The sequence below is a fragment of the Heterocephalus glaber genome, unplaced genomic scaffold (assembly GCF_053883595.1).
Source record: "Heterocephalus glaber isolate CG9 unplaced genomic scaffold, H.glaber_assembly_v1.0 deba00001687, whole genome shotgun sequence".
Classification (NCBI taxonomy): Eukaryota; Metazoa; Chordata; class Mammalia; order Rodentia; family Bathyergidae; genus Heterocephalus; species Heterocephalus glaber.
The window spans coordinates 15,219,649-15,245,673 of record NW_028258412.1 but is presented as its reverse complement, the minus strand read 5'-3'; the positions used below and the strand labels follow the sequence as shown (position 1 = coordinate 15,245,673).

At 43.0% G+C, this 26,025-nt stretch overlaps 1 protein-coding gene and 1 long non-coding RNA gene across 2 annotated transcripts in view; one reads left to right on the top strand and one right to left on the bottom strand.

Annotated features, from left to right (window-relative positions):
* The window catches only part of Vsig10 (V-set and immunoglobulin domain containing 10), a 35,183-nt gene extending 32,226 nt beyond the window's left edge, over nt 1-2,957 (bottom strand). Inside the window, exon 1 of the mRNA XM_004843695.4 lies at nt 2,819-2,957. Coding sequence (XP_004843752.1) covers nt 2,819-2,897 — 79 coding nt within the window. The 5' untranslated portion in view covers nt 2,898-2,957. The remainder of the gene's footprint in view (nt 1-2,818) is intronic.
* A 502-nt stretch (nt 2,958-3,459) lies between these two features.
* On the top strand, nt 3,460-4,359 carry LOC147822004 (uncharacterized). The gene is made up of 2 exons (XR_015446197.1): nt 3,460-3,644; nt 3,745-4,359. It is a non-coding gene; the product is annotated as an uncharacterized LOC147822004 (long non-coding RNA).
* The last annotated feature ends 21,666 nt before the right edge of the window (nt 4,360-26,025 follow it).

Sequence of the window (26,025 nt, the reverse complement as noted above, 5' to 3'; positions counted from 1 at the left end):
CCTGACCCTGGGTAGTCTTCTCACTTTTTTATTTTTTTATTTTTTTGAGACAGGGTCTTGCTATGTAGCCCAGGCTGGCCTCAAACTCAGTAATCCTCCTGCCTCAGCCTCCCGAGTGCTGGGATTGGAGTCGTGCACCACCACACCCCAGTCTTCTCATTCATAAGAGGAAAAGTAAGTTCTGTATTTGGCCTCTTGTCTGACTAGAGGGGCGCTCCCTTTGAAAACCCTGTGGTTACCCTGGAGCCAAAGGAAGTTCTAATTCTCTTAACATCTTGGCCACACTGTTCCCCCAAAGACTTTCAAGCCAGGGCAGGATGAAAAAAAAAAAATCGAAGTCACTCTCTGAAAGCCACAGAATGTCACCCAATGCTAGAGATTCTCAAATAGCAAGAAATGTTTCTGAACAGTCCCTTTAAAAAGGAGGTGAGAGCTTGGGAGAACCCAAGCTCTCAGGTGGCAATCCCCACCGAGGAGGGGAGGATGGACTACAGAGAGATAGACGCAGTGTGTGTCCCTGAGACTTGCAGACCTGCCCCTTCCCTCGACTCCTTGGCAAAGGAATAAAAAGGGACAGTGGCTTGGAAAAGCCCAGGTGAAACTTTAATCTTGGAACTTGAGCTAACATCATCTTCTCCAAGGAAAAGAATGACATGGTCACAAAAGAAACCTTTAAAGACATGGAACTTCTTCTCCTGGCTCTACCCACTCCATTTTTTTCTAACTATTGAAGCTCAAAGTGACCTTAGAGATCATCTAGTCCAGAGATGTGTCTGAGGGTGAGTCCTGGCTCAGTGGAGAACACAGCTGTTGATTAGCAATGTCTGGCACAGACACGGAAAGAGTGGTTCTCACAGATACACTAGTTCCAGGAGAGATACTCCCATACTTTCTGGTTTTACTACAGAAAAAAGTGAGGTTCGGGAAAATCAAGTGATTTACTTAAGGTCCCACAGAAGTCACTGGGAGATGTGGGATTGTCATAGTCTCCAGTGCTCCAGGTCACAGGGATTAGAAATCATTTACATGGTGTCTGGGGAGCCCTTTGTTGTCTTCCAACCTGAAATTCAGAATATGGAACAAAAGAGGGAGCAATACAAATTCTCTTGATACTGCCCTTGTAATATTACTTTCAGAGTTACATCTGCATGTTTATCTTTTCCTAGCAACTTTTCCAAAAATGACTCCAACTATAAGATGTTGGAAAGGGACTATTTGAATGGCTGTAGAAAAATCTGAAATTCAAACTTTGAAAACTGTTTTAACAACACAGGAATGAATTTTTTTTTTTAATGACCTGGGGTACATCATGGAGGTGACAAGTAGAAGCCTCAGAGTTCTCTAGAGCTGAGGTCAGGAGAATATGCCCTTCTTAAAACAACTCCCAACTAGAAAAACAACAAAAATATGGCAAGCCCAGGAAGCCCCCGGCACTGTTCGCACAGGTGAAGCAGGCCTGGGCATCAAAATAACCAGGCCAGGCAGTGAGGCAGGCTCCCCACGCGGTCACCCTGGAAACCAGTAGGATTTCAGCCCGGTTGTGCACAGCGCAGGAAACACTGCAAACTAAGACAAGGGAATACTGGACAATCACCTTTCATTCCCATCCTTTTTTTCTCTCCCCAGCAAAGCGATCCAGTCAAATGCCTGGAGGGCCCAACAGGTAAGGCCCCTGTCTGAAGCAGGCCAGGGACAAGTTACTACAACATGGAAAAGGCGGGACAAATTTGGGGCTCACAAACCATAGATAAAAGAGGATGGCTACTGCTCAGTTCCAGCCAGAAAAGCAAACACAGTGTTGCCAGACTTAGGTTTGGGGATTTTTTTTTTTTTTTTTTTTTTTTTTAGCTGTTCTTATATAACTGCTAAAAGCAAAACTAAACAGAAATTTGTGAGAGCCTAACAAGAAGGAACTTTTGGCTCTTGCCGCTAGGAAGCTCAGGTGAAATTTACAACTTTCCTTCAGGAACCTGCAAGAGAACAGCTGGGAGGGCTGGACTGGGGAACACAGAGAGTAGAACTCAATCCACATGCATATTGGCAAACTGCACTGTCTCCTGGCTTCATCTCCCTTCCCTCCACCCCGTCTCCTGTCTCCTCCCTGCTTGTAACGCTGGCTGCACACAGTACATATGCATGAGCTGGTGAATTACACTCGAAAGTGTTTTCCAATCTTTTCACATTTCACATATTTTTGCAAGCAACCTTCTCTTATTTTATTGTAACAAAGCAGAGTATAGGTGAACCATTTAAGACCTTTTGTCAATCGTGTCTAGTGTGAGGGAAATTTTTCGCTCTTAAATTTTTTCAAAATAAAAAGTTGTTTTATAAAGGAAAGCGTAAAGAAGGAAAGCATGGCTTTGAACTCGCTACTGGGCACACCAGGCTTGACGGCTCTGTAGGGAAATCCACAGGTTACAGGTGTAAGGTCAGTTAACCTTGGGCAGAGGGAGGAGAGGAAAATAAAGTGGGAGCCTGCAGTTTATGCACCAGCGCAGCAGGTAAAACCAGAACGCAGATTTACATCCGACGCTTAGGGAAAAAAAAATCACTTTCCCCTCACACATGCCTCTTCGTTTTCCCCAGCACTCCTCCCTGCGGTCCCCCGGGCGCCCACCCTGGGAAGCTGGGGCATCTCGCCCTCCCTAGAGCGCCCGGGAAAATTCCTTCCTGCAAAGCGCCGAACTGCGAGCAGGAACCTGAGATTCTCCCCTGGGAGGCTCCGGGCGGAGTCGAAGGGAATTCGGGCTCTGGTTGTCACCTCCCCATTGTTGCCTGGGAAAACTCAACTTTTCCCCTTCTGATCGAGGGCCCTTACCTGCGGCGACCCAAAGGGCCAGGAGCGCCCCGAGGCAGAGGAGGACACGGGGCTCGGGCGCCCCGCAGCCTGCGGCCATCTCGCCTCAGATCCGGGCTCAGGAAGCGCAGGCTCCAGCCGGGCTGGGGGTGCGCCCCAGGGATCCGGCCCCTGGAGTGCCGGGTGCTCCTCCCGGGTCCTCGGCTGGGCAGAGCGCCTCGCTTTTTGCAGCCCCCGGGAAGGAAGGATGCTTGGGGTGCGCCGATGTCCGGGGCCGGGAGCTTCGCGCGGTGGCGGAGCGCTGGCCGGGGAGGGAGGCGCACTCCGCCCCCTCGGCCCCCTCCGCCCGCCTGCCCGCTTCGCTGACGGAAAACAACAGGCGCGGGCTCCCTCCCGCCTCCCGTGCCGGCGCGAGCCCAACTTCCTCTACCTTGGCCCGGGAGGAGGGCTTTGTGCACAGGGCGCGCCGAGCCCAGTCCCTCAGGCTAGGCCGAGCAGGGGAGAAATGTCCCTGAGTCCCCTCCGCCCGGGACAGCGGCCAGGACGCGCTGGGACAGCGGGGCAGGACAGGGCTCTGCAGCTGCCGCAGGACGCACGCTCGGCCCGGCCCGCGGGCGACACGAACCGGAGGGACTGGCCCCCCGGCCGCGGCGTGCAGGGCGCCCCGGGCTATCCCCTCCACCCGAGCTGGTCTGGGCTGTCATTCGCCTTCCTGGGCGGCGGGGCAAGCGCCATCGCTGCCTTTTCTAACACTTTGCAGGACAGCAAGAGAAAGACGATCCCTAGACTTCCGGCCAGACGCCGCCAGGAGACTCGGGTTCTCGAATTCGCCGGCTAAAACCACACAGTAAGAGCGGGGGCCCAGCAGTGGACCAGACTTGTTTCGAAAGAGTTTTGGTTTTGGATGTTTTTCCTCCCTTGCTCATACCCCATCCCTACCCTGGCAGATTCCGGGACAGCTACCTTCGGGCTCAACTCCCTCTCTTCCCCACCATGGCCCCAACCCACCCTTCAGTCCTCTGGGAACTGCAGCTGCTGCGTCCTTAGCAAAAGTCTAACAGAGCTTGAAAACGGCCCAGGGAGAAACTTCCTGTTAAAAAATGCAGTTCGTGCGGTAAAATACTCATGATAGGCTCGAGGAGGTTGGGGATGTGATGTGCACATTCTTTTCGCTTTTGTGCATGCATGTTTGAGGATGTTTATTATAAAATACTGGGAAAACGAAAAAATTGATATTAAAATCACTCATTCTGTTGTCCAAAAGCTCCTTATTGAAGTACTTCTTCCATGAGAAAATCCTCTTGAAACAAGTGAAACAAAACCAAAGTGTGTTTCTCCTAATGAACGGAGCCAGCAAGCTCGCAATTCCTTTTTTAACTCTGCTCAATGATTTTAACTTTAGCTGACTCCTGGCTAGATTTTCCCTCTTTGGTTCTTGTTTTTATCTTTTGTGGTGGAAGGGAAATTCCATCCCAAACAGACCTGTTTCCCAGGACCTGGCACCTACTTGCCACCTGATGTGCATTTGTTGAATAAATGAATATATATTAACATCCAGTTAACTGGGTTTGATGTTGTAGTTCCAGAGGTTTCCTGGCAAACATCCCGAACCCTCGCCTAAGTAAACAAGCTATCAATAAAATCAACGGGCAAGCTTTCAACTGAGGATCTTGAACTTTATATGGCACTCATGGCACTGAGGCGGGAGAATTGCATAGAGTGGATACTTGGACGTATCTGCTGAATCAGTGTCAAATTCTAATCTGGCTGGAGCCTCCCTGCGACCCTCAGACCTAAGGCATCACTCTCTATCCCTGTTTAGAAGGCAAACTCTAGCGCTCTGGAAGGTTCCACTCTAGGTCAGCACAGGTGGTTGATGGTAAAGCCAGGACCTGCTCTGTCTGACTCCAACTCCTGTCAGGTGAAGCAGGTTCCTTCAAAGAGGAAAGGGAGACCTCAGCTTGCCCCTCACACTCTCCCATGAAGTAGGTGTGCCGACTTGTCACAGAAAAGCACTTCAGGACAGGTAATGAAAGGTAAAGGCAGATTTATTAAGCAGAATCAAAAAAATACACACTAAGAAAAAAGTGTGGTGTTTGAGGAGCAAGGGGCTTATGGTCTGCGGTTGGGGGATTTATGTGGTTTTAGGATATCTTCACGACACATGACCTGGGATGCTTTTCTTTCCTTTTTTAAATTTCTTTTTTTTTTTTTTAACTTATTTATCTAGCGTCTGTGTCCTTAAGGTCAGGTTGCTCATTAGCGGGCTGAACCCAAAACTGGCTTTATGGAGTAGATTAAATAAAATGCAAATTTTGTATGTGTTTGAAGTTGAGAGATATGGTGGAGAATTAATAGTACTGTTCTTTTTGAGAGTGAACATCTTCAGAATGCACAGATTTATAGTACTGGAAGAAAACCACAAGCCCAGTTTACAGATTTATTATATCTTTAAGACTTAGGAATTTAGGAGTGAGGGTCCTGGAAGAACCAAAGAGGCCTACGGGTGAAAAAGGCACTGTAGCCTTAGGTACCTTTGACTGTGTCCTGAAGCTGAAGTTTTCTTAAAAGCGCAATTTTATTTTATTTTTTAAAGTACAGTTCTAAAATTCCTATTTTCCTTGTCTCCTTTCTACCTCTTTGTTTCTTCTACCTCAGTTCCAATCTCATCACAGATACAAAGGCTTCAGTGCTGAGCGGCCATGGATCAGTTTTTGCCCTGAGCCCTGCCCCTTGGTCTGGTCCCGGCGTGGTGTTAGGAAAGGCCCTTCCCTGCCACCCACTTGCACTTCAGGCTGCTCTGCACTGTAGAAAGCATCTGCCTAGAAGCAACCAGCGAACTGGGGCTTCATCATGGGGTCCTGGGCAAGGGAAGAGCCTCCTGCTACCCTAGTCCCCCTCCCAGGACTGTTTGTAAGATCAAAGGGAGTGGATGTATCTAAGGGGAGTCAACACAGGACTTTGCAGATTTAGGGTACAGTTCTGGAATCTGTCATTTGAGGTGCCACTGGCTCAGGGCTCCTAAACCCCAGTCTTGTATACAACCATGGAATGGGGCACCCCCACCTCCTTGTCAGCACTGCTGTTTTTGTTTTATCTTCCCTCTGGGCTAAGTACTTTACATCCTTTAGTTTATTCAGCGTCCTTCACACCGCTAAGTATGCGTTATCTTTCCCATTTATAGATGGCTCCAAGAGGCCACATCGCAAAGCAAATAAATGGATTCAGGGTTTGAACTCAGGTCTGAGGCTGCACCATTTTGTTTCTTTTTGTTTTTTATGGTGCAGACCCTCATGATGCTAGGCAATGGCTCCACCACTGAGCTGAACCCCCAGCCCCAGCACCTCACTTTGACCAGTCTAGGAGGAAGGAACAGATGGGAGCTCCCACCTGACTCTGGAGCCAACACGTCTACATCTGGGTCTTTGGAAATTCAGGTAACCTATGTTTGTATCTATTATTTCTGCCCCTCTTCTCCGCTCATCTGTGTCCCTCCCTAGGGGTGATGCTGAAAGGTTCCTTAGCAACAGCCTGCTTCACCTTCAACCTAAGAATATTCTCTTGGGGGCCTCCAAAAGAGGGCCCCAGGAACATCCCTCTGGGTGCCTCAGTCCCAGAGCAGTGAGTGACCAAAGTCCTACCTCTGTTCCCTTGGATACTCTTGTCACCAGGCTGCACCTGAGGGTCCCCAAGGCTGAAATAGTCCTGTAAAGAAAAGAAAAAGAAAGAAACAAACACTGTAAGATTCCACTTATATGAGGCACAGTCAGCCCTTTGTATACACAGGTTCCATATTTGCTGATTCAACCAACCAGGGATAAAAACTATTCAGAAAAAAAAAAACATTGCATCTGTGCTGAACACACACAGACCTTTTTCTGGTCATTATTCCTAAATAATATAGTATGACAACTGTTTCCATAGCACTTACATTATGTTAGGTAGCATCAGTAACCTGACATGATGTAACCTGTACACAGGAGGATGTGAGTAGGTTCTAAGCAAACACTGTGCTGTTTTATACAAGTGACTTGAGCATCCATGGGTATTGGTACCCACGGTGCATGCAGAAACTAATCCCCGTGAATCCAGACTGAGAGACTTCTGTTCTTAGAATGGTCAGGTTCCTAGAAACAAAATAGAATGGTAGTGACCAGAGGCTAGAGAAACAGGAGAATGAAGAGTTAGTATTTAATGGGTGTGGAGTTTTCATTTTATAGATGGTGGAGATGGTTGCATAACAATGTGAATTTATATGGTTCCAGTGCCTGCCTCACAAGCGCAAGGTCCCAAGTTTGATCCCCAGTACCAAAAAAAATAAAATAAAAACAATGTGAATTTATGTATGCTGAATACTCGAACATGGCTAGAATGCTAAGTCGTATGTCATGTGTATTTTACCGCGATGGAAATTTTTTGAAATGATGAACACAAGAAAAAGAAAAATGAGGAAATAAAATGATCGATATATGAGACAGACTGCAGACACTTCACTAGTGTTTGGGAATTAAAACATTGAATCAAACCAAAAATCTAAGCAATTTTACAGTGGAATTTTATCTTGAAACCCCTCCCCTGGCCACAGTCCTCTTTCGCAGGAACCACCAGGTTCACCAACTTGTGGAAGCTACAGTCTTCACTGGTTATCTCATGTGTGCAGTTGGAATATTACACAGCCACTAAACACTTGTGTTTTCAAAGTTTAGGTAACAATAGAGGGTGTGTCTATTGAAATACCCAGCTATATAAGCAAAATAAAAGAATTCTGTTGGTACCAGCGTATTGAGATATAATCCACATTAAATCCATTCACTTAAAGTATATAATTCAGTGGCTCTTAATATAGTTACAGAGTTGTAGAACTGTCACCACCATCAATTTTAGATCCCCCCCCCCGTCACGCCACAAGAAATCCCTTACCCTTTAGCTGTCACCCAGCTCCCCAACTTCCCACTCCAGCCCCTGGCAATCGCTAATCTACTCTAATCTATTTGTCTCTTCTGGACATTTCATATAAATGGTATCAAGCAACATATGCGTGTCTGGCTTCTTGCACATAAATATAACGTTTTCAAGGTTCATCCATGTAGTAGCCTGTGTCAGTACTCCATTTCTATTTATTACTCATTGATTGGTTGCAGTACTGGAGATTAAACCCAGGGCTTTTGCACTGAGGTACTGAGGTATGTAAGCCCTTTTTTATTTTTTATTTTTTTGAGACAGTAGCCAGATGTGGTGGCACAGGCCTGTAATCCCAGCACTAGGGAGCCTGAGGCAGGTGGCAGGTTTGAGGTTAGCACGGGCTACTTAGGGAGTTCTGAAGTACATAGTGAGACCTTGACTCAAAAAGAAAGTCATTTTTTTGTTTTTTGTTTTAGTTTTTTGAGGCAGGGTCTCCCTTTGTAGTTCAGGCTGGCCTCAAACTCCAACGGTGATCCTCCTGCCTCAGCCTCTTGAAAAAAAGCAAGTCTTTTTTAAAATTTTGAGTCAGGGTCTCACTAAATCACTATGTTGCTGAGCTCATATTTGTGATCCTCGAGCCTGAGCCTCAAAGAGTGCCGAGATTACAGGTATATACTGCCACGCCTGGCTTTCATTTCTTTTTAATAGCTGCGTTATATTCCACTGTGTAACATACCTCATTTTGTTTGCTCATTCATTAACTGATGGACACTCAATGAAAATTCAAGCCAGTAAATGATTCAGAGGAGCAGAGGCAGCTCCTTCCAGTTTTTTTCCATGCCCTGCCCAACATTGTATTTGTCTTCTGCAAAGAAATTGTTCTTGCTAGCGGGTGAAGGGAGGGCAGGGGAATGGGGAAAATAATAAGAACCAAGATACTCATGTAATGGTACAAGATCCCAATGATGAATGTAACTGTATTTTATACCTAAAGTGTACCAATAAACTTAATGGAAAAAAAAGAAATTGTTCTTGCTTTCCTTGGTGACTTACTATAAACAAAGTGACATTTAAAAGCCTGCCTCTCTAGTTAGATTGGTCAAAGCACACTTTATGCCAAGGTATCTGGCTGGAATTTGTTCATGAAATATTTTATGCAGGTATTTTTCCTTTTTCAGACTTCGAACTCCTTTGGGTATATGTAGTTAGGCTTTCCCAACTGCTGGGGGCCTCAGCACCTGATCATTATTTGCTTCCATCCTGTCTCCATTCCACTCTGTGAAAGTTCCACACTATTTCTCAGAAACAAGCGTATTAAACTTAATTCAGTCCTAAGAGTCTTGCATTCCTGGTCCAGGAGAACTTAGTCTCACTAACCTGGTAGATAGAGCTAGTGTTGGGAGGCATGATCCTAAGTGACATCCTGCTTTTCCAGCTGATTGCTGATGTCCTGGAAGATTTTGAAAGTTTCCTCACAACTCGTGCACTTTGTTCCCGGAAGTTCACGAGTGGGAGCGTTCATGCGGAATGTGGCAGTGCTGGGTGCTGGGACTCAGGGGGAGGTGGGTAGGGCACGAAGCCTGCCCCCTCCTGAGTGGATTAACATCATCCTAGCAGGAGTTTGTCGTCATGAGAGCCAGCTGCCCTTTTGAGGTACTGGGATTGAACCCAAGGCCTTCACCCTGGGCTATACCCCAGCCTTTTTCGATTTGTTCTTTTGAGTCAGGGTCTTGATAAGTCACTAAGGCTGGGCTTGAACTTTCAGTCCTGCCTCAAGCCTCCCAGAATTCTGGGATTACAGGTGAGACCACTGTTGTAAAGGGAATCCAACCCTTGTGCTTGTTTCTCTCCTGTACTCTCTTGCCCTTCCTCCTTCCTACCATTTTTTGGGGGGGGGGGGGGACCAGGGATCGAACTTGTGAAAACCCTTGCCAGAAGCTGCCACCACGTTCTTTGGCATCCTAGGCTCCAAAACTGTCAGCCAAATAAACTTTTTTTTTTTGGTACCAGGAATCGAACTCGGGTCCTTGCGCTTGCGCAGCAAGGGGCGAAACCACTGAGCTAAATCCCTGGCCTAAATTTTTCTTTGCAAATTGCCCAGTTCTCAGATATTCATTCTATTACAACAACAGAAAAGGACAATATGGTCCTTTTTTATTTTTTATATTTTTGCAGTGTTGGAGATCAAATCCTGGGCCCCTTGCATGTTGGGCGTATGCTCTACACTGAGCTACATGTCCAGCCCTCACTATCTGGTAGTGTCTGCTCTGGCCAGGCAAAATGGCATGAGCCCTTCTAGCTTTTAAGCAAAGCTCTGAAGTAAGAATTATTCTCATCTGCACTATACACATGAGGAAACTGAGGCCCAAAGAGGTTAAATAACTTTCCAAAGAATATCATAGCCTCAAGTCTGTGTTTATAAAAGGAATGCCTCCTGTGCCTAACATTTCTTTAAAGTAATAGGGTTATGGGGGGTTTTGTTATTGTTTTGAGAAAGGGTCTTCCTGTATTTCACAGGCTGAACTCAAACTCATGAGACCCAGTGGTTCTCCTGCTTCAGCCTCCCAGGTTGGGACCACAGGCACACAATAGTGATTCTTAAATTTGTGTTGAGAGTGGGAAAATTAAGAACCTAAAGTTATGTAACCTCCTGGGAAAATGCACATATTCACAGCACCATAAAAGATATTCTAAGAAGTTAAAAACAAATTTTTGCAGGTCTAAACTGGAATTATAGACAGGTATGGTGGAGCACTCCTGTAATTCCAGCACTTGGGAGGCTGAGGCAGGAGGATTGCTGAGAGTTCTAAGCCAGCTTGGGGTACAAAGTGAGTTCAAGGCCAGCCTGAACTATTTAGTGAGACCCTGTCTTAAAAACAAAAACAAATAGGGCCGGGGATTTAGCTCAGTGGTTCCGCCACCTGCCTTGCGAGGTCCCAAATTCCATCCCAGGTACCAAAAAAACCCGAATTATAAACAGTGGTTGGGCCTAGGAAGTGAAAACTCTCACTTACAAACTTGAATCACCAGGTGGCGCTCTCGGCCCTGAACGGAATCTGGGTCCCATAACCAAGGTCCTCTAAGAGATAGCCGTTGGGCCAACCTTCGTGGAACAAAAAAGAATGTCTGAGATTCTTGGCTGAACCGATAGTCGTCACCTTTCTGAGGAAGGGATGAAGCCCGGAGTTGTTAAGCAGCCTGCTCAAGGTCACAGGTCCTGGACAAAGCTAGGACTCACCAAGTTGTCCAAGTACCGCTAGATCCAGGCAGTACTTTCTCGTGAGGACTCAACGAATGACCTTTTGGTATGAACATCGGTATCAGAGCTGCACTATCTGTGGGAAGCAGAGAGATTCGGAGGACGCATCCTCCTTCCCCTTTGCACATACAGATGGCCCCAGACTGGTTCTTTGTGAAGTCCCCAGTCCATATGATGCTGATTTGGATCCACTGTCTCTCAGGCTGCCTCATGTGTCTGGGTGTGCCCAGGAAGGTTACTCATCCCTCTCCGAGCTTCAGTTTCTGGAGTTACTAAAGGTTCCCGGCAGGCAAGACAGATTCAAACATTGGTAATTACATGATTATGCTTCTCGTTCCTGCCCATTTGCCGAACTCAAGACAAGGCAACCTATTAACTCTATGTAAAATAGGAATACAGAGGGCTGGGGATTTAGCTCAGTGGTTTTGTCGCCTCCTGTGCAAGTGCAAGGACTGGAGTTTGATCCCTGGTACCAAAAAATAAATAAATAAAATAGGAATACACAGGCACTGGTGAGAAGAGTGCCTGTTCCAAACTGGACAGTGATTTTAGTAGAGTTAGAAACAAAGGTGAGTCACGCCCTTCCCTTCATTCAACTGTGAACATTACACCACCCCTAACAGTGATCCATGCTTCCATAATCCCAAAACAGGACACCTACCTCCTCTCCATTCAACCCTAAACACAAGACCACCCTCATGACTGCTCAGGTTAAAACAGGGTGTTGCACAGATTGCTGACATCAAAAAACAGAGGTCTCGGGATTTAGTTCAGTGGGGCCACCACCTGGTTCGCAATTGCAAGGTCCTGAGTTTGATCCCAGTACCAAAAAACCCCCCACAAAAAACAAAAACATAGACAGTGAGAGGCACATAGGACCAGTGGATGTCTGGCCCTATAAAGACTGGGAGCCTGAGTTACAAGTTGCCCTTCTGCCTGTTCCTGCTGCTGCCCACAAATCTTCAGTAAACATAACTACATACTGTGAGGTGTACACTTGGCAATTCTTTCCTTGTTGTACACAAGAACCTGGACCATTCTGGCCCACTCAACTGTACAAATTTTTGTTTGGCAGCTCAGAGTTCCTAGTTCTCAGCTGGTTCTCAGCAATGGTGCCAGTTGAGTGTGATCATGGGATTGAAGGTGTTTGTTGAAAGTTGCTAGATGGGATGGAACACGCCTGTAATCTCAACACTCGAGAGGCTGAGGCAGGAGGATTTCTGAGAGTTGGAGGCCAGCCTTGGCTAAAAAAAGGGTTCAAGGGTAGCCTGGACTACATAGTGAGACCTTGTCTAAAAACAAAGAAAAAGAAAAAAGAAATTTGTTTTTCAGTTCAATAGTCCTAGAGTTTGTTTTTCTTTTTACTATGTACCCATGTATTTCTGACCATTCCAATGATGCAAATAGCAGTGAAAATATGTGTGTATGTGTGTGTGTGTGTGTGTGTGTGTGTATCTCCTATATTAGTCTGTTTTCTGTTGCTATCGCAGAATATCTGATATGGGATAGCCTTTTAAAGAAGAGGCTTATTTAGCTGTTTGGGAGGCTGAAAGTCCATGCTTGGTCTTATCTCATCAGCTTCCAGGGAAGGGCTCATGGAAGATGATTACGGTGATAATGGTGAGAGCTTGCAGTAGAGATCACCTGGTGAGACTGATAGGGAAAAGTTTTAAAGTAAGGTTAGTAGATTAGCTATTAAAGTAGTTGTGGAAGCAAAATAGGTAGTGTATCCTTTTAAAAGCTTGCCTTGGCCCATTGCTTTTGTTGCTTAAAGTGAAGGTTATATAGCTCCTTTGATCTGTAGCTCCACTACAGATAACGTCCTAGCTCTGAAGAACAAAGTGGGAATCCTTGAACAAACTTGTGACCTATGTGCCTTAACTGTCCTGTGTTTAGGACTATAATCAGTGACAGAAACTACCTGTGTCTAACCATTAAACAGGGATTGGAACTTTATTTACTTAACAAAGACCACTAGGGATGAGATAATGACTGACAAAAGTGTAACAGGTGATGGACAAAGAACATAGGGTATGGACTCTGACCAGACCAGTTTCTGGCAGTCCTGCCTGCTCGCGAGTAAATTTTTATTTTACCCAACTTCTGTGTCTCTGTGCATTTCTTTCCGCGATTCCAGAGCAAGGCAAGAAGCCAGAGGAATTGCAAAACTAGGCTTGCTCTTTTTATAACAACTGATCTTTTTGTTGTTGTTGTTACTGTTACTGTTGTTACTGTTACAGTACTGGGCCTTGTGCATGCTAGGCAAACACTCTACCACTAAGCTACATCCCCAGCCCTCAACTTGCTTTTTGGAGAACCAACCATGTTCCCAAGAGAACTACATTAATCTCTTCCAAGGGGAGCCCCCAGTAACCTAGTCATTTTTCACTAGGCCCCACCTCTTAAAGATTCCCTCACCTCTCACCACACTGGAGACCAGGCTTCCAGGACATGAACATCTGGAGAACCATATCTAAACTGCAACATCTGCAAATGGCAAAATTCCAAGGAATGTGCAATTTCATGTTTCAGTGGATGTGTTCATTGCTAAGGTTCATTCACTCCCAAACTCCAGTGCTGGAGTCTGTCCCTTCCCTCCAGTCCTACTGTCTTCTCTGGAGTACTGACCTTACTCTGTGCTAGCCGCCATTGGGGTAACCATGGGGAGCAAACACAGCATGGTCTCTGCCCTCATGGAGTTCACTCATCCCTTTCACTCTAGTTCCACTAAGCTACGCTCTCTCAGCTGCCCTACCATCCACCACCCATTCACATTCTTGCTCTTTCCATTGCCAGGGATGCCTTTAACTTCTTTCAACTGGCTAATTCCCAGCAAGTCTTCAAGCTTGAGTTGTCCCTTCTTCCCTGGTGTACAGATCAGGGATCAGTGGTCCTCTTTTGTATTCCTACAGCACCCGCAGAAAGGTATATAACCACCATACTCATTCTGAATAATCATCTCTTCACACCTCTGCCTTTCTGTTCCAGCCTGGGTCCTCTTGAAGGTACAGAAAGCATCTCATTCCTTTTTGGGTCCCAGGTCCAGCACAAGGCTTTGTGCATAATAAATGTTCCATAAATGGTAAGCAAACCAAGTAGAGCTCTGGATTTTTTTTAAATAAAATTTTTATGTTACCAAAAACAAACTATCCTGGAGAATAAGGATTTCCATGTGTGAATCCGCTTGGAAGACTATGAAAGGAACTTTACTACTCATGGGTATTTAAAATGGCAAAGCTGTGAAGATCTAGAACAATCCACAAACCACAGGGAAATTCCACATTAGTTCCACATTAGTGCCTTCTGTCTTGTCATTCCAGAGTTGAGGAAGTTACTATCCAGGTAAAGGTAGACCCAACTCTACCAGGAAATTAAGAAGAAGAAGCACAGCATGACTGGACAATGTTTACTTAGATACAAGTCAATTCATAAGGCAAAACTATTCCTGCTCAGACAATGTGGAAGCTCTCAAAGGGAAAAGCCATTTTTGCTATAAACAATGGCCTGGAAAAATACTGCCTCTTAGGATCCCTTCTACTAATTACTAGAAACAGCCTTTATACTGACTACTGCCACATAACATCTTTTTAAATTTGGTATTCTACTACATAACACTTTTGAGAAACTAAACAATTTGAACTCTTAAATAAAAGAATCCCTAGCCCGTGTTACATATATGGGTCACATTATCTCAATATTCAACTGCCTCTAATTCCCAAGAGTCTTTAAGATCCTGACAAACTCAAAAATTTTAATTACATTCCCTCTAAGCTCTTTTCATCGTTTTTATAACCTTTGCAAAACTGAAATTCCTCTGAAAGTCAAACACCTAAAATGTAAGTCTGTTTTTTTGGTTTTTGTGGGGGTTTTTTGGTACCCGGGATCGAACTCAGGACCTTGTGTGGCAGGCAGCGGCACCACTGAGCTAAATCCCCAGCCCCTAAAATATAATTCTGATTGACTAACACAGGCAAAATGCATGTTAACAGTTTTGAGGACAATTTTTTTAGAACTTTTGGAACATTTCCTTAAGTCATGTGAACAAAAAAGACATTTGGGTTTATGTTTTCTTAGTTACTGAGTGCTCTTATTTTTAAATTAACTTGGTATCATCTAAACGATATACAAACACAAGTACTTACATAGACATTAAATATAATGCATACAGGCACGCCAACACATATAAAACAAAGGCTTAAATTTATCATTTACTAGACTTGAAAAGTTACAACATTCGCATGATTTCCCTTTTACAGTCCTAAGCAATACTTATGTATCTCTGAAGGTAGCGTTCCTGGTTGTAGCAAGGTGAGAAATACACATTTCAAAGGAGATTGCTTGCCCAGTTAGTAAGAGTTGGAATTTCTTGAAGCTTTTTTTCCTTATTATAGGTGTTAACATTATTATTATTATTATTATTATTATTATTAGTCACTTTAAAAGCTCTCGCTCCACATCAAGACATTTTTTATTGTGTTAAAATTTAGACAAAGCTGATCAGAAGTATATACATCTTAACCTGGCTCTATTGCTCAAGGCCTCTGGAATGGAAAAATGTAACCAGTTTAGGACCAATATTCTCCACCAAGAGAAATACAAAGGTAAACCATGTATAGTCAAATCTCTCCATTTTTCTAGTTAAAGAATGGCAGACACAAAAATCAATTTTTGGCAAACAAATTTGGACAGATATTTTGAAACACAACCAGTTTAAATTAATCAAGGACTGTTAGTGAAAATGATTAAAAGTTTAGCTAATAAACTCACCAATACTAGCCCAATAGCTGCATGGTCAGTGGGTACAGAAGGTCTTGCTTGTATTACAGACAAGAAAGTTAGGCAGAATACAGCAGGCAGCTAGTGAGGCGCTGGGCCCAAGGTAGAGTCAGGATGACCAGGCTTTGGCCATTTAAGCAGGAGCCTGAGGTCAAGAGTTAATAAGAAGAGGCCGGGGATTTAGCTCAGTGGTGCCACCGCCTGCCTCACAAGCTCAAGGTCCCGAGTTTGATCCCCTGTACCCAAAAAGAAGAGTTAACAAGAAGTAGGTGGAGAGTTAAGTCCAGGGATGTAACAAGCAAGGTAATAAACAAGGTGATGGAGGGCCACTATGACAACTTCTGCTCCTACCTGTGGGAAATACTTTTTCTTTTTTTTTTCAGTTCTGGGGATTGAATTCGGGTCCTTGCGCTTGTGGGAGGAAAATACTTTTTCCCTCTCATCTTATTCTTTTAATAAGCCACTTAGGATCGCCACCAAGAGGTGCCTACACACATATGCACACATATGCTTACTACATGCCTTGATTCATAGGCCCATTTACAGTTAAGGAAGCTTATTTTAGTCCTATAGGTTGACCTTAGTTTGACTCAGAGCGGTTTGAGCCCTGGTCTTTTTTTTTTTTTTTTTTGGTTTTTTGGATTTTGTTTTTTTTGTTGTTACCAGGGATCGAACTTGGGTCCTTGTGCTTTTGAGGCAGGCGGTGGAACCACTGAGCTAAATCCCCGGCCCTTTTTTGGTTTTTTGAGTCAGGGTCTCACCATGTATTTCAGGCTGCCCTCAAACTCTCTATGTAGCCCAGTCTGGCCTTGAACTCTCTGGGATCCTCCTGCCTCAGCTTCCTGAGTGCTGGGATTACAGGCATGCACCCCCATGCCTGGCATCCCTGGTCATGTTTTGGCACACAAACTCCTAAATAAAGAGTCACCATGGCAACCCACTTTTAGGTCCCTTCCCAACTCTTGGAAGTTATTTCTCTCCTCTTTTTTTTTTTGGTACCAGGGATCGAACTTGGGTCCTTGTGCTTGTGCAGCAGGCAGCGAAACTCTCCTCTTAATAAACATTTCTCCTGTCTACCTCCTTTGTCCTCAGCTTCATTCTTCGACCTCACGAGACACACACCCAGATTATGCTGTTACACTTGTACTTGTCACTAATCAAGCGAAGGGCTAGGAAAGTAGCTATGGATGTTATCCTGGCCTAAGTTACTCCAAAGACTCTTGTTAAGGACAGTGTGATGAAATCAGAGTGCACTTACAGTGATACTGGCCATGTCATATGGCAATAATATCACCTCTTTGTAAGTCACAGTTAACTAAAACTTTTCTAGGAAGCTGCAAAGTAGCTCAATCATTTTTATCCCTGAGAAATTTACAGCAGAGCCCCTCAAACACACCACCAGGGTCTCTATCCTCTTCATCTCTTAATTCAAACTTTTTTTGTTGTTGTTGACAAATGGTTTGAGAACCCTGAACTCTAGGTTGAATCACAACAAGCCTCAGAATGGTGTGGAACCCCAAACACTTATACAATTTCAGAAGGTACTGAAACCCTCCTGCCCATCCTAGAATAAAAGTGGTAATAAGAGAGAAGATAAAAGAAATAAAAGCAAACCAAATCAAATTAGTACTCCAAACCTACACAACAAATGCCTGGAAATTTTTTTCTACCTCTGAATCTCTTCTCACAATAACCAACCCCCCCCAAATTACCTGCAATAGGTCCAAAATAGCCCCAAAAGATGAAGGTCCTTGCCTCGCCCAAATGGCACTGCCAAACAACCAAAGAGAAGGTCCAAATGGTGGAGGCAGTAGATCCTGGGAATGCACTTTCCAGCGCAAAACCAAGTGGAACCTGTCAGCTCCCCAAACAGTCTTTTTCCTTTGCCAACAAAAGCATTTATAGGCAGCTGATGCCATGAACAGGAAAGGAGGGAGATTCCTGGGTGCAAAGGCGACGCTGGCAGCTGCTGGAATGTTCCTGGAGTCCTTTTCCCAACTTGGCTCTATACTGACCAAAGGAATCAAAGAAGACCATTTATTTGGGTAAGAAGGTAAGAGGATTTATTCAAAGCTAGGAGTGGAGGGGCCCATTTGCCTCAAATGAGGTCTTGTACAGGTGGGTAAGTGTCCTTTAGAGTAAAGAACAGAGGGGAGGGAATCACAGAGAGAAAATGCAGCTCTCAGTGCTTCCTTTATCATTTTCAGCCATCTTCAGCTCACTGACCCCTTTCTGAGGAAAGGAAGCTGGGCTCCCACCTCCTGGGGCTGGAGTCTGCACATTCCCTCACTTCTGGGCTGAGGAAAGAAGTGTTGGTTATGTGCTCTGCAGGAGAAAGTTTGGAGAAATTGCTTACCTCTTCAAGAAAAAAAAAATCTAATGTTTGGTTTTATTTTGTAGTGTGGTGATGTCACCACCACCTCCACTAGCTACAGGTAATTGCAGAACTTCTTTCTTTACCGCCAAGAAACCCCATACTCAGTAGTAGCCGCTCCTCATTCTTTCCTTCACCCCAGCCCCCGGCAGCCACTAGCTTACTACTGTCCCTGGTTATTCTGGGCATTTCACATACACAGAATCACACAACATATGCATGGTCTTTTGTATCTGGCTTCTTTGGTTTAACACAGTATTTTGTTGTTGTTGTTTAACATAGTATTTTTAAGATTCACCCATTTTGTAGTGGCATAGATACTTCATTCCTCTTTTCCATTAAATTTTTAAAATTGTACTATAAAACATATAACCTCAAATTTACCATCTCAAGAATACAGTTCAAGGGATTTAGCTCAGTGGTTCTGCCACCTGCCCTGCAAGTGCAGGGACCCGAGTTCCATCCCCTGTTCCAAAACAAAAAACAAAAAAAAGAATACAGTTCAATAAGGTCAATTCATTTCAGTGTGCTTTTTTTCATCTTGCAGAATTAAAACTCTACTAAACAACAGCTCCACATTTCCCTTTACCCTGGTACCCCACATTCTAACTTTTTGTTTCTACAAATTTAAGTACTTTAGAGCTGCATATAAGTGGAATAATACAATATTCATCTTTTCATGAGTGCCTTATTTCCCTTAGCACAATATCCTTAAGGTCCATTCATGTTGGGGCCTGTGAAAGGTTTTTCTGCCTTTTGAAGACTGAAAACTCCATTGTATGCATAGACCACATTTAGTTTATTCATCCTTCCATGGCTATTTCCTCCTCTTGGTGATTGTGAATAATGCTACCATGAATATGTATCCATAGATGGCCTGTTAAGACCCTGGATTCCATTCTTTTGAATATATACCCAGAAGTAGGATTGTTGGATCATATGGTAGTTCTATTTTAATTTCATAAAGAATTCCCACACTGTTTTCCAAAGCAGTTGCACTATTTACATTCCCACCCACAGTGCACAAGGGTTCCAAATTCTTTATATATTTGCCAACATATGTATTTTCTTTTGTTGATGTTTGTTCAGTAGTTGTCTTAATGGATGTGAGGTGCTATCTCACTGTGATTTTGCTTTTGGTGACTTCATTTGGCCTCGAATTTGCGATCCTACTGCTTCAGCCTCCCAGGTATTGAGAATATAGGCACCAACACCATAGGCTTCACTGTGGTTTGGATTTGCATTTCTCTGGTAATTTATAATGTTTAGCATATTTTTGTATGTTCAGTTTATTTCATTCTTTGAACATATTAAAATAGCAGATTTTAAAATCTATTAATTCCAACATCTGAGCTTTCTGAGAGGCAATTCTTATTGACTGGATTTTTCCATACTTTCTTGTTTATTTTCATATCTCCTAATTTGTTGTTGAAAATTGGACACTGTAAATAATATGGAAACTCTGGAAATCAGAGTCTCACCACTTCTGGGGGTTGTTGTTTCTCTTTGTTTTGGTACTTGTTGAGTGACTTTTCTAAATGAATTTTGTAGAGTCTATATTGGTCCAGATTTGAAAGTTACAAGATTGGTACCCTCATCCCACTCCTGATGTAGAGCATCCAAATGATACAGGGGAAATAATGTAACTCCCACCCTGTTAGACGTCTGATACACTGAGTTTGTGCTCCCCAAAACTGAAGAATGAATTCTGAAGAACAGAGGTTAAGAGTAGGAAATTTACTGAAGGAGAGACAGCTCCTGAGAGGCAGGAGGGGGACCTGGAAAGTGGGTTACCATGGACTCCACTTTGCAAGGAAATTTTATAGAGCAAAATCACAAGTGGATACAAAATTATGATCAGCCAATAAGATTACAAGTATAGCTGCTTAGGTAATATTGATCCAATGGGAAGCAAGTTACATAGTGAGTGTACATGGATGACATCATTAACCTTGATAGATAATCTATAGTCTTAGTCTTGTCTTTAGTCTTAGTCTTGGTGGGTAGGAGAGGTTGGCCCACCCCTAATGAGATAATGCTTTATTTATAAAATCTCAAAAGGTGGTACCAATAATCTGAAGCTTCTGTTTATCCCCTAGGGAAGCATACAAATCTGGCCATTGTGACTTTAATTTTCTTCAGATGCCCTTCCAGCTACAGTTTTGATGTGTTCTCATCTTCTGCACTGACTCCAAGGCCTATCCCTGTCTGACTGCCTACAATATTTCTTCTACCTTTCTTAGCTATCTATAATACTCCTACTTTCTGCTAGTACCTGCAGCCAGCACAGACCTGCAGTCTGACTGTCTGCTTATCTATCAGTGTGAGCAGGTATAGGGGGCTGCTGGCCAATGTGTCAAAGCCGGGGCATCAGAGCACACCTGAGGACACAAGTATGTTGGTTAGCAAGGCGCATGACGGAGTTTGTTATGATAATAATGAATCAGAATGCAGACCATGCACTGTACCACCAAGCTGTGGAAGGTCATGCCGCAGTTTTGTCTTACTGTGTCTCTGAAAAGCTGATAAAGACACACAGACTTTGGGCTCTAGAGCTGTAGCTCTGACCTTCATGCTCTGCTGCTGGCCTGATGCTGTTAATTAAGGTTGGGTTTATAATATTAGCTCCATGCGTGTTCTTTTTGTTGGGACTGGACCTGACCACACCTTCCTTCAGCCTATTGGCCCAACAGCAGGAACACATTTTAACTCAGACACTGCCCCCAAAGTGTGGCTCCCAGAAGAAAACCACACATCAAAATCACAGTGAAATCTTTTTCTTTCTTTCTTTCTTTCTTTCTTTCTCTTTCTTTCTTTCTTTCTTTCTTTCTTTCTCTTCCTTCCTTCCTTTCTCTCTCTCTCTCTTTCTTTTTCTTTTTTCTGAGTGTATTTTTTTCTTTTTTCTTCATTTATTTCCTCTTCTTCAACAGTTTTTTGGAGTTTGGGGATTTTCCTTTGTCCTTTTTCCTTCTTAGCTCTTTTCTTACCTTCTTTTATTTTCTTTATTTTTTTCTCTTCTCCTTTTTAATTTTTCTCCTTTTAATTTTTTTCTTGTATTTTTGCTCCTCTGTCACCTTTATTTATTTAATCCTATAAAGATCCTCTACTCCCCAATAGGATCCTTTGCCCCTCTTCTCTCTCCTTGTTCTCATATCATACAGTTCAAGGTTTCACATTTTTCCTCTTGCGTTCCCATATCCAAATTCCCTATATCTTTAATAGAATAACGCTAAAGCCTAATTAACCTTTTGATAGTTAACTCTGTAAAATTACTTTCTATCATTCATTTCTTGAATTCTTTTTGGCCATTAACAAAGATACAGCTGTCACATTTCATATATATTAACTATATGGGTAGTCTTTGGGTAGGGAGGGTGCTGGGAATCAAACTCAGGACCTTGTGCTTGCTAGTGAGGTACTAGTGCCGGTGAACTATATACCTGGCCCACCTGGGTTGTCTTGAGGTTAACACCGTAACTGTGGATTTCTTCTCTAGGGTTAAGAGTGGGATATAATTGGTTCTTAGGGTATGTTAATATCCAATTAAGTCTTGGACAACACTACTGTAGCTGATTTGCTTAATATTAATAGGGTTCCATAATTGTTTCTATTAATGGTTTTCCTCTGCGAGCCAACACCCAGATTACTTTTGTGATGTTAACAATACCAGAGTACATTCCCAGAGAAATCAGGGTCCCACCAATTACACTGCAGCCCTCCTCTCCCAGATTAACTGAGGTGGTCAGATTTGTGGCCAAGGCTAAAGGCATCTGGTTAACCATGCCCAAAGTACATTACTGAAAAGGAACTAGAGAGATCTCTATACTAGCAACAAAGGCTTTATTCTTTAAGCTTCCACAAACCTCAGCACAAAACAAACAGACAAACAAACAAGAACAATGGAAACAGGAGAAGGGAAGGGAATAAAATGCCTCCCCAAACACCCTGCTCTCCTGAAGCCGTCCAGGGGCCACCAAGGGGCACAACACAAGCCACACATCTGAATTACTGGAAAAGATAACAGAGGAGGTTGGAAAATAGATAAAGTGATACTCAACAGGGTCACAGAAGATATAACTAAACAGATAATGGAAATAAATAACCAAAGAGATCCAGGAGTTTTCAGAAAACACTGATAAAAAAGCTAGTTAAGCTAAACAAAATGATACAAAACATGAATGACCAGTTTACTAAAGAATTAGAGTCCATGAAAAAATTTCACTCAGAAATCCAGGAAAATTAAAAATATATTGAAAGGATGGGCAGCAGAAGTGACGAATGTGAGGGCAGAATTTCATACTAGAAGACAATGATGACTTCATAAACCAACTACTCAAAGATACCTTAAAAACAAGAGAACATGGAAAACGGAGTCAACAGCTGCTAGATGACCCGAAGATTAAGAATAATTGGAATAAGGAAAAAAATCAGAAAACAGCACAAAGACATAAAAAACCTATTCTTGGGCCAGGGATTTAGCTCAGTGGCACCATGCCCGCCTCGCAAGTGCAAGGTCCTGAGTTCTATCCCTGGTACCAAACAAGCAAACAAACATACAGATATTTGAGACACAGCCAGGCAGGTGGAGAAAGAGGTCCCTGGCTGCCTGGAGCCCCACTCCGCCCAACCCACAGCACGGCCACCAGCGACCAGCCAGATGGTAAGGACCCCTCACCCCACCCACAGTGACCAGCTTAGCCAGGCGGGTGTCTGCAGGGCCCCCTCCCCACCCCGCCTCTGGCCTCCTGGCTGTGCTGCTGCCTGGTTCCACACTACAAAGGCACAGGGGGGCATAAAGACCATTGTCCTGAGCTCCAGAAGATAGAGCAGAAGTGAACAACAGAAAGAGGGCCTCTCTCAGGTTCCTGATGAAAACTGAAGCCCACTGGAAAAGTGAAGAGAATCTCTGCAATAAAGACACACCAGACCGCCATACTTGGTAAGTTGGAGGAATCATCACCTCCCATCTGAACCTGGACTATTTTCAGGGGAAAGGCAGCTGGAACCTGCAGTAGAACCTGGCAGAGTTCAACCCTGCTGGAGGACAGGGAGCTCAACTTGGGACTTGCAGCCAGAAATCTGTCTGAATCTCACGGGTCTGGGACTGGCTTGCTGAGACTCATTGACTTATATCTGCACACTGCTGCCCACGTTGTCTATTCTGACAGCAGAGACATACCCTGAAGGAGGCCCTTCATTTTTATTTTTTATTTGTTATTTTCAAAATTATTATTATTATTTTTCTCTTATTTTAAATTTTTTTCCTTTTCTACTCTTTTCAAATTTTTATTTTTCTCTTTTCTCTTTTCTTTCTCTCTCACACTCACTCTCTTGCTGTTCCACATTGTTCATCTCCCTTTTTGTTCCTGTTCTGTCCCTAATTTGGATTTCTTCTTTATTTTTCTTTTCTTGTCTCTTTCCTTCTCTCACTTGTGTTCTCTGGCCTCATTACTAACCTTCCCCTATCCTTCTACCTATCTATCCCTCCTTCCTCAACTCCTTCTAACTCCCCATCCCAAAGGGTAAAGCTATATTGAAGAGTTTATTCACTATAAACATATGTTGAGTTAGTCTTCGATTTTTATTTAATTCACACTGTTAAAGGTGATAGATTAATAACTACCACAAATTGTCATTTTCTAAGATGTCCTTGATGCTATGGTGTTGCTGATTTTATCACTTGTGTTGTGATTGATCTAATCAGTTGTCCTTTCTGGTATAATGAAAATGAGATAGCCTCAGAGCCATTAGAGACTCAAAACCTAAAGACCAGCTATATCTGGAAGACACCTCTAAGAAGCAATCATTCCATAAGGGTTCTAAATACAAGCAACAAAGATACTTACAATAAGCAATTTTGAAGTATCAACCCAGGAATTAAACCAAGGACAGTACCAAAAGCAAAAATGAGAAGACATTTAAGCAAGGCACAAACTCAGACTGCCACCCCACCAAAGGCAAATTCTGAGGGAAACAAGGTGGAAAAGTCTGATAATCAACCACCTGGACACCCTGAACTGGTAGCACAGGAAGTAACAAAACATGAATGAGGCCCTAGAAAAATTCAAAACAGAAGTAATTTCCCAGATAACTACAGAGATGGTGAGCAGAGTGAAAGACATGATTAGAGGCTCTAGAACAGAAACAGATATTTGAGATATATATTTCAAATAGCCATGACCAAAAAAGAACCTCTCCATGCCACATCATATTCAAAATACTGGAAGTCTTTCATGGGAACAAACTCTTAAAAGCTTTGCTAGAAAGGCAATGAATCACATACAAAGGTAAACCCATTAGAATTGCAGCAGACTTCTCAACACAAACCTTAAAGGCCAGGAGCTTGGTGTTTCAAACCCTAGGAGATGACAACTTCCAACCTTGATTTATGTATCCTGAAAAATTTCCTTCAATACTTATGGAGAAATAAGGATTTTTTTTTTTTTGGTACCAGGTATTGAACTTGGGACCTTGCACTTTCGAGGCAGGCGGAGGCACCACTTAGCTAAATTCCTGGCCCAAGAAATAAGGATTTCTGTGACAAAGACCACCTCAAGAAATTCATGACCAGCAAACCAGCATTACAAAAAATTATTTTTGTGTGGATATCCTAGAAAGAGATAATAAAGCCAACAATATCAATATACCTGGTGAGAATGAGCAGCTAAGCAAAAGAAAAAAAAAAAAGGAAATCAGCAAGAGGAAAATAGTTCAGTGACAGAAATAACCTAATCCCTCTCAGTAATGACTCTCCATGTAAATGCTCTCAGCTCCCCAATCAAAAGACATAGATTGTCAGAATGGATCAAGAGAAAAAATGGAATGATATGCAGTGTAGAAGAAACACATTTAATTCAAAAATAAACTCACAGATTAAAAATCAAATGATAGAAAACAATATTCCATGCAACAGGAACCGACAAAAAAAAGCAGGGGAAGCTGTCCTAATTTCAGACAAAGTGGATTTCAGGCCAAGACTGGTAACAAGAGACAAGGAAGGTCATTACATCTTGGTTAAGGGAACAATTCTACAGGAAGAGATAATGATTGTAAACATAAATGCACTGGCTCATTTAACTTTATAAAACAAAGCTGTCAGAGAAATTAACATGAAAAATCAGATAAATACCAATATAATTGTAATAGGGGACCCTAATACCCCACTGTTACAAATGGACAGATTAGACAAAAAAATCAACAATGAAATATCTGAGTTTGAACAAACCTTTCCAACAAATGGACTTAATAGATGTCTAGAGAGTGTTTCAGTCTAAAGCAACAGAATACACATTTTTTTCAGCAGCACATGGGACTTTCTGTAAAATAGACCACATACTAGTCTATAAAGCATGCTCAAGTAGATGCAAAAGAATACAAATTGTCTCATATTATCAGATCACAGTGCAGTGAAACTAGAAATCAATGGCAAACCCTGTGCACCACCACACCTAGCTAAAAGAGGAGACTTTAAAATGCACTTCCCCTATAATCATTTCAGCTTGATATTGATTATACAGTGGAAATGATACTGTGGACATCTTGTGTTAAATAAATATAGTACTGAAATTCATTGCACCTATTTCTTCTCACTTTTCAATGTGGGTACTAAAACTTTTCAGTTATTTCATTTATTTTTTTCAGTACTGGGCATGCTAGGCAAACATTGTAGTACTGAGCTACACCCCCAGTCTAGAATGAATATATCTATCTATCTATCTGTCTATCTATCTATCTATCTATCTATCTATCTATTCAGATAGGTATATATATGCATATATAAAATTTTATTTATTTGTTTGTTTTGCAGTACTAGGGATTGAACCCAGGGAGCACTGAACTACTTTCCCAGCCCTTTCTAAAATTTTTTATTTAGAGACAGGGTTTTACTAAATTGCCTAGGGTAGCCCAAATTTAATG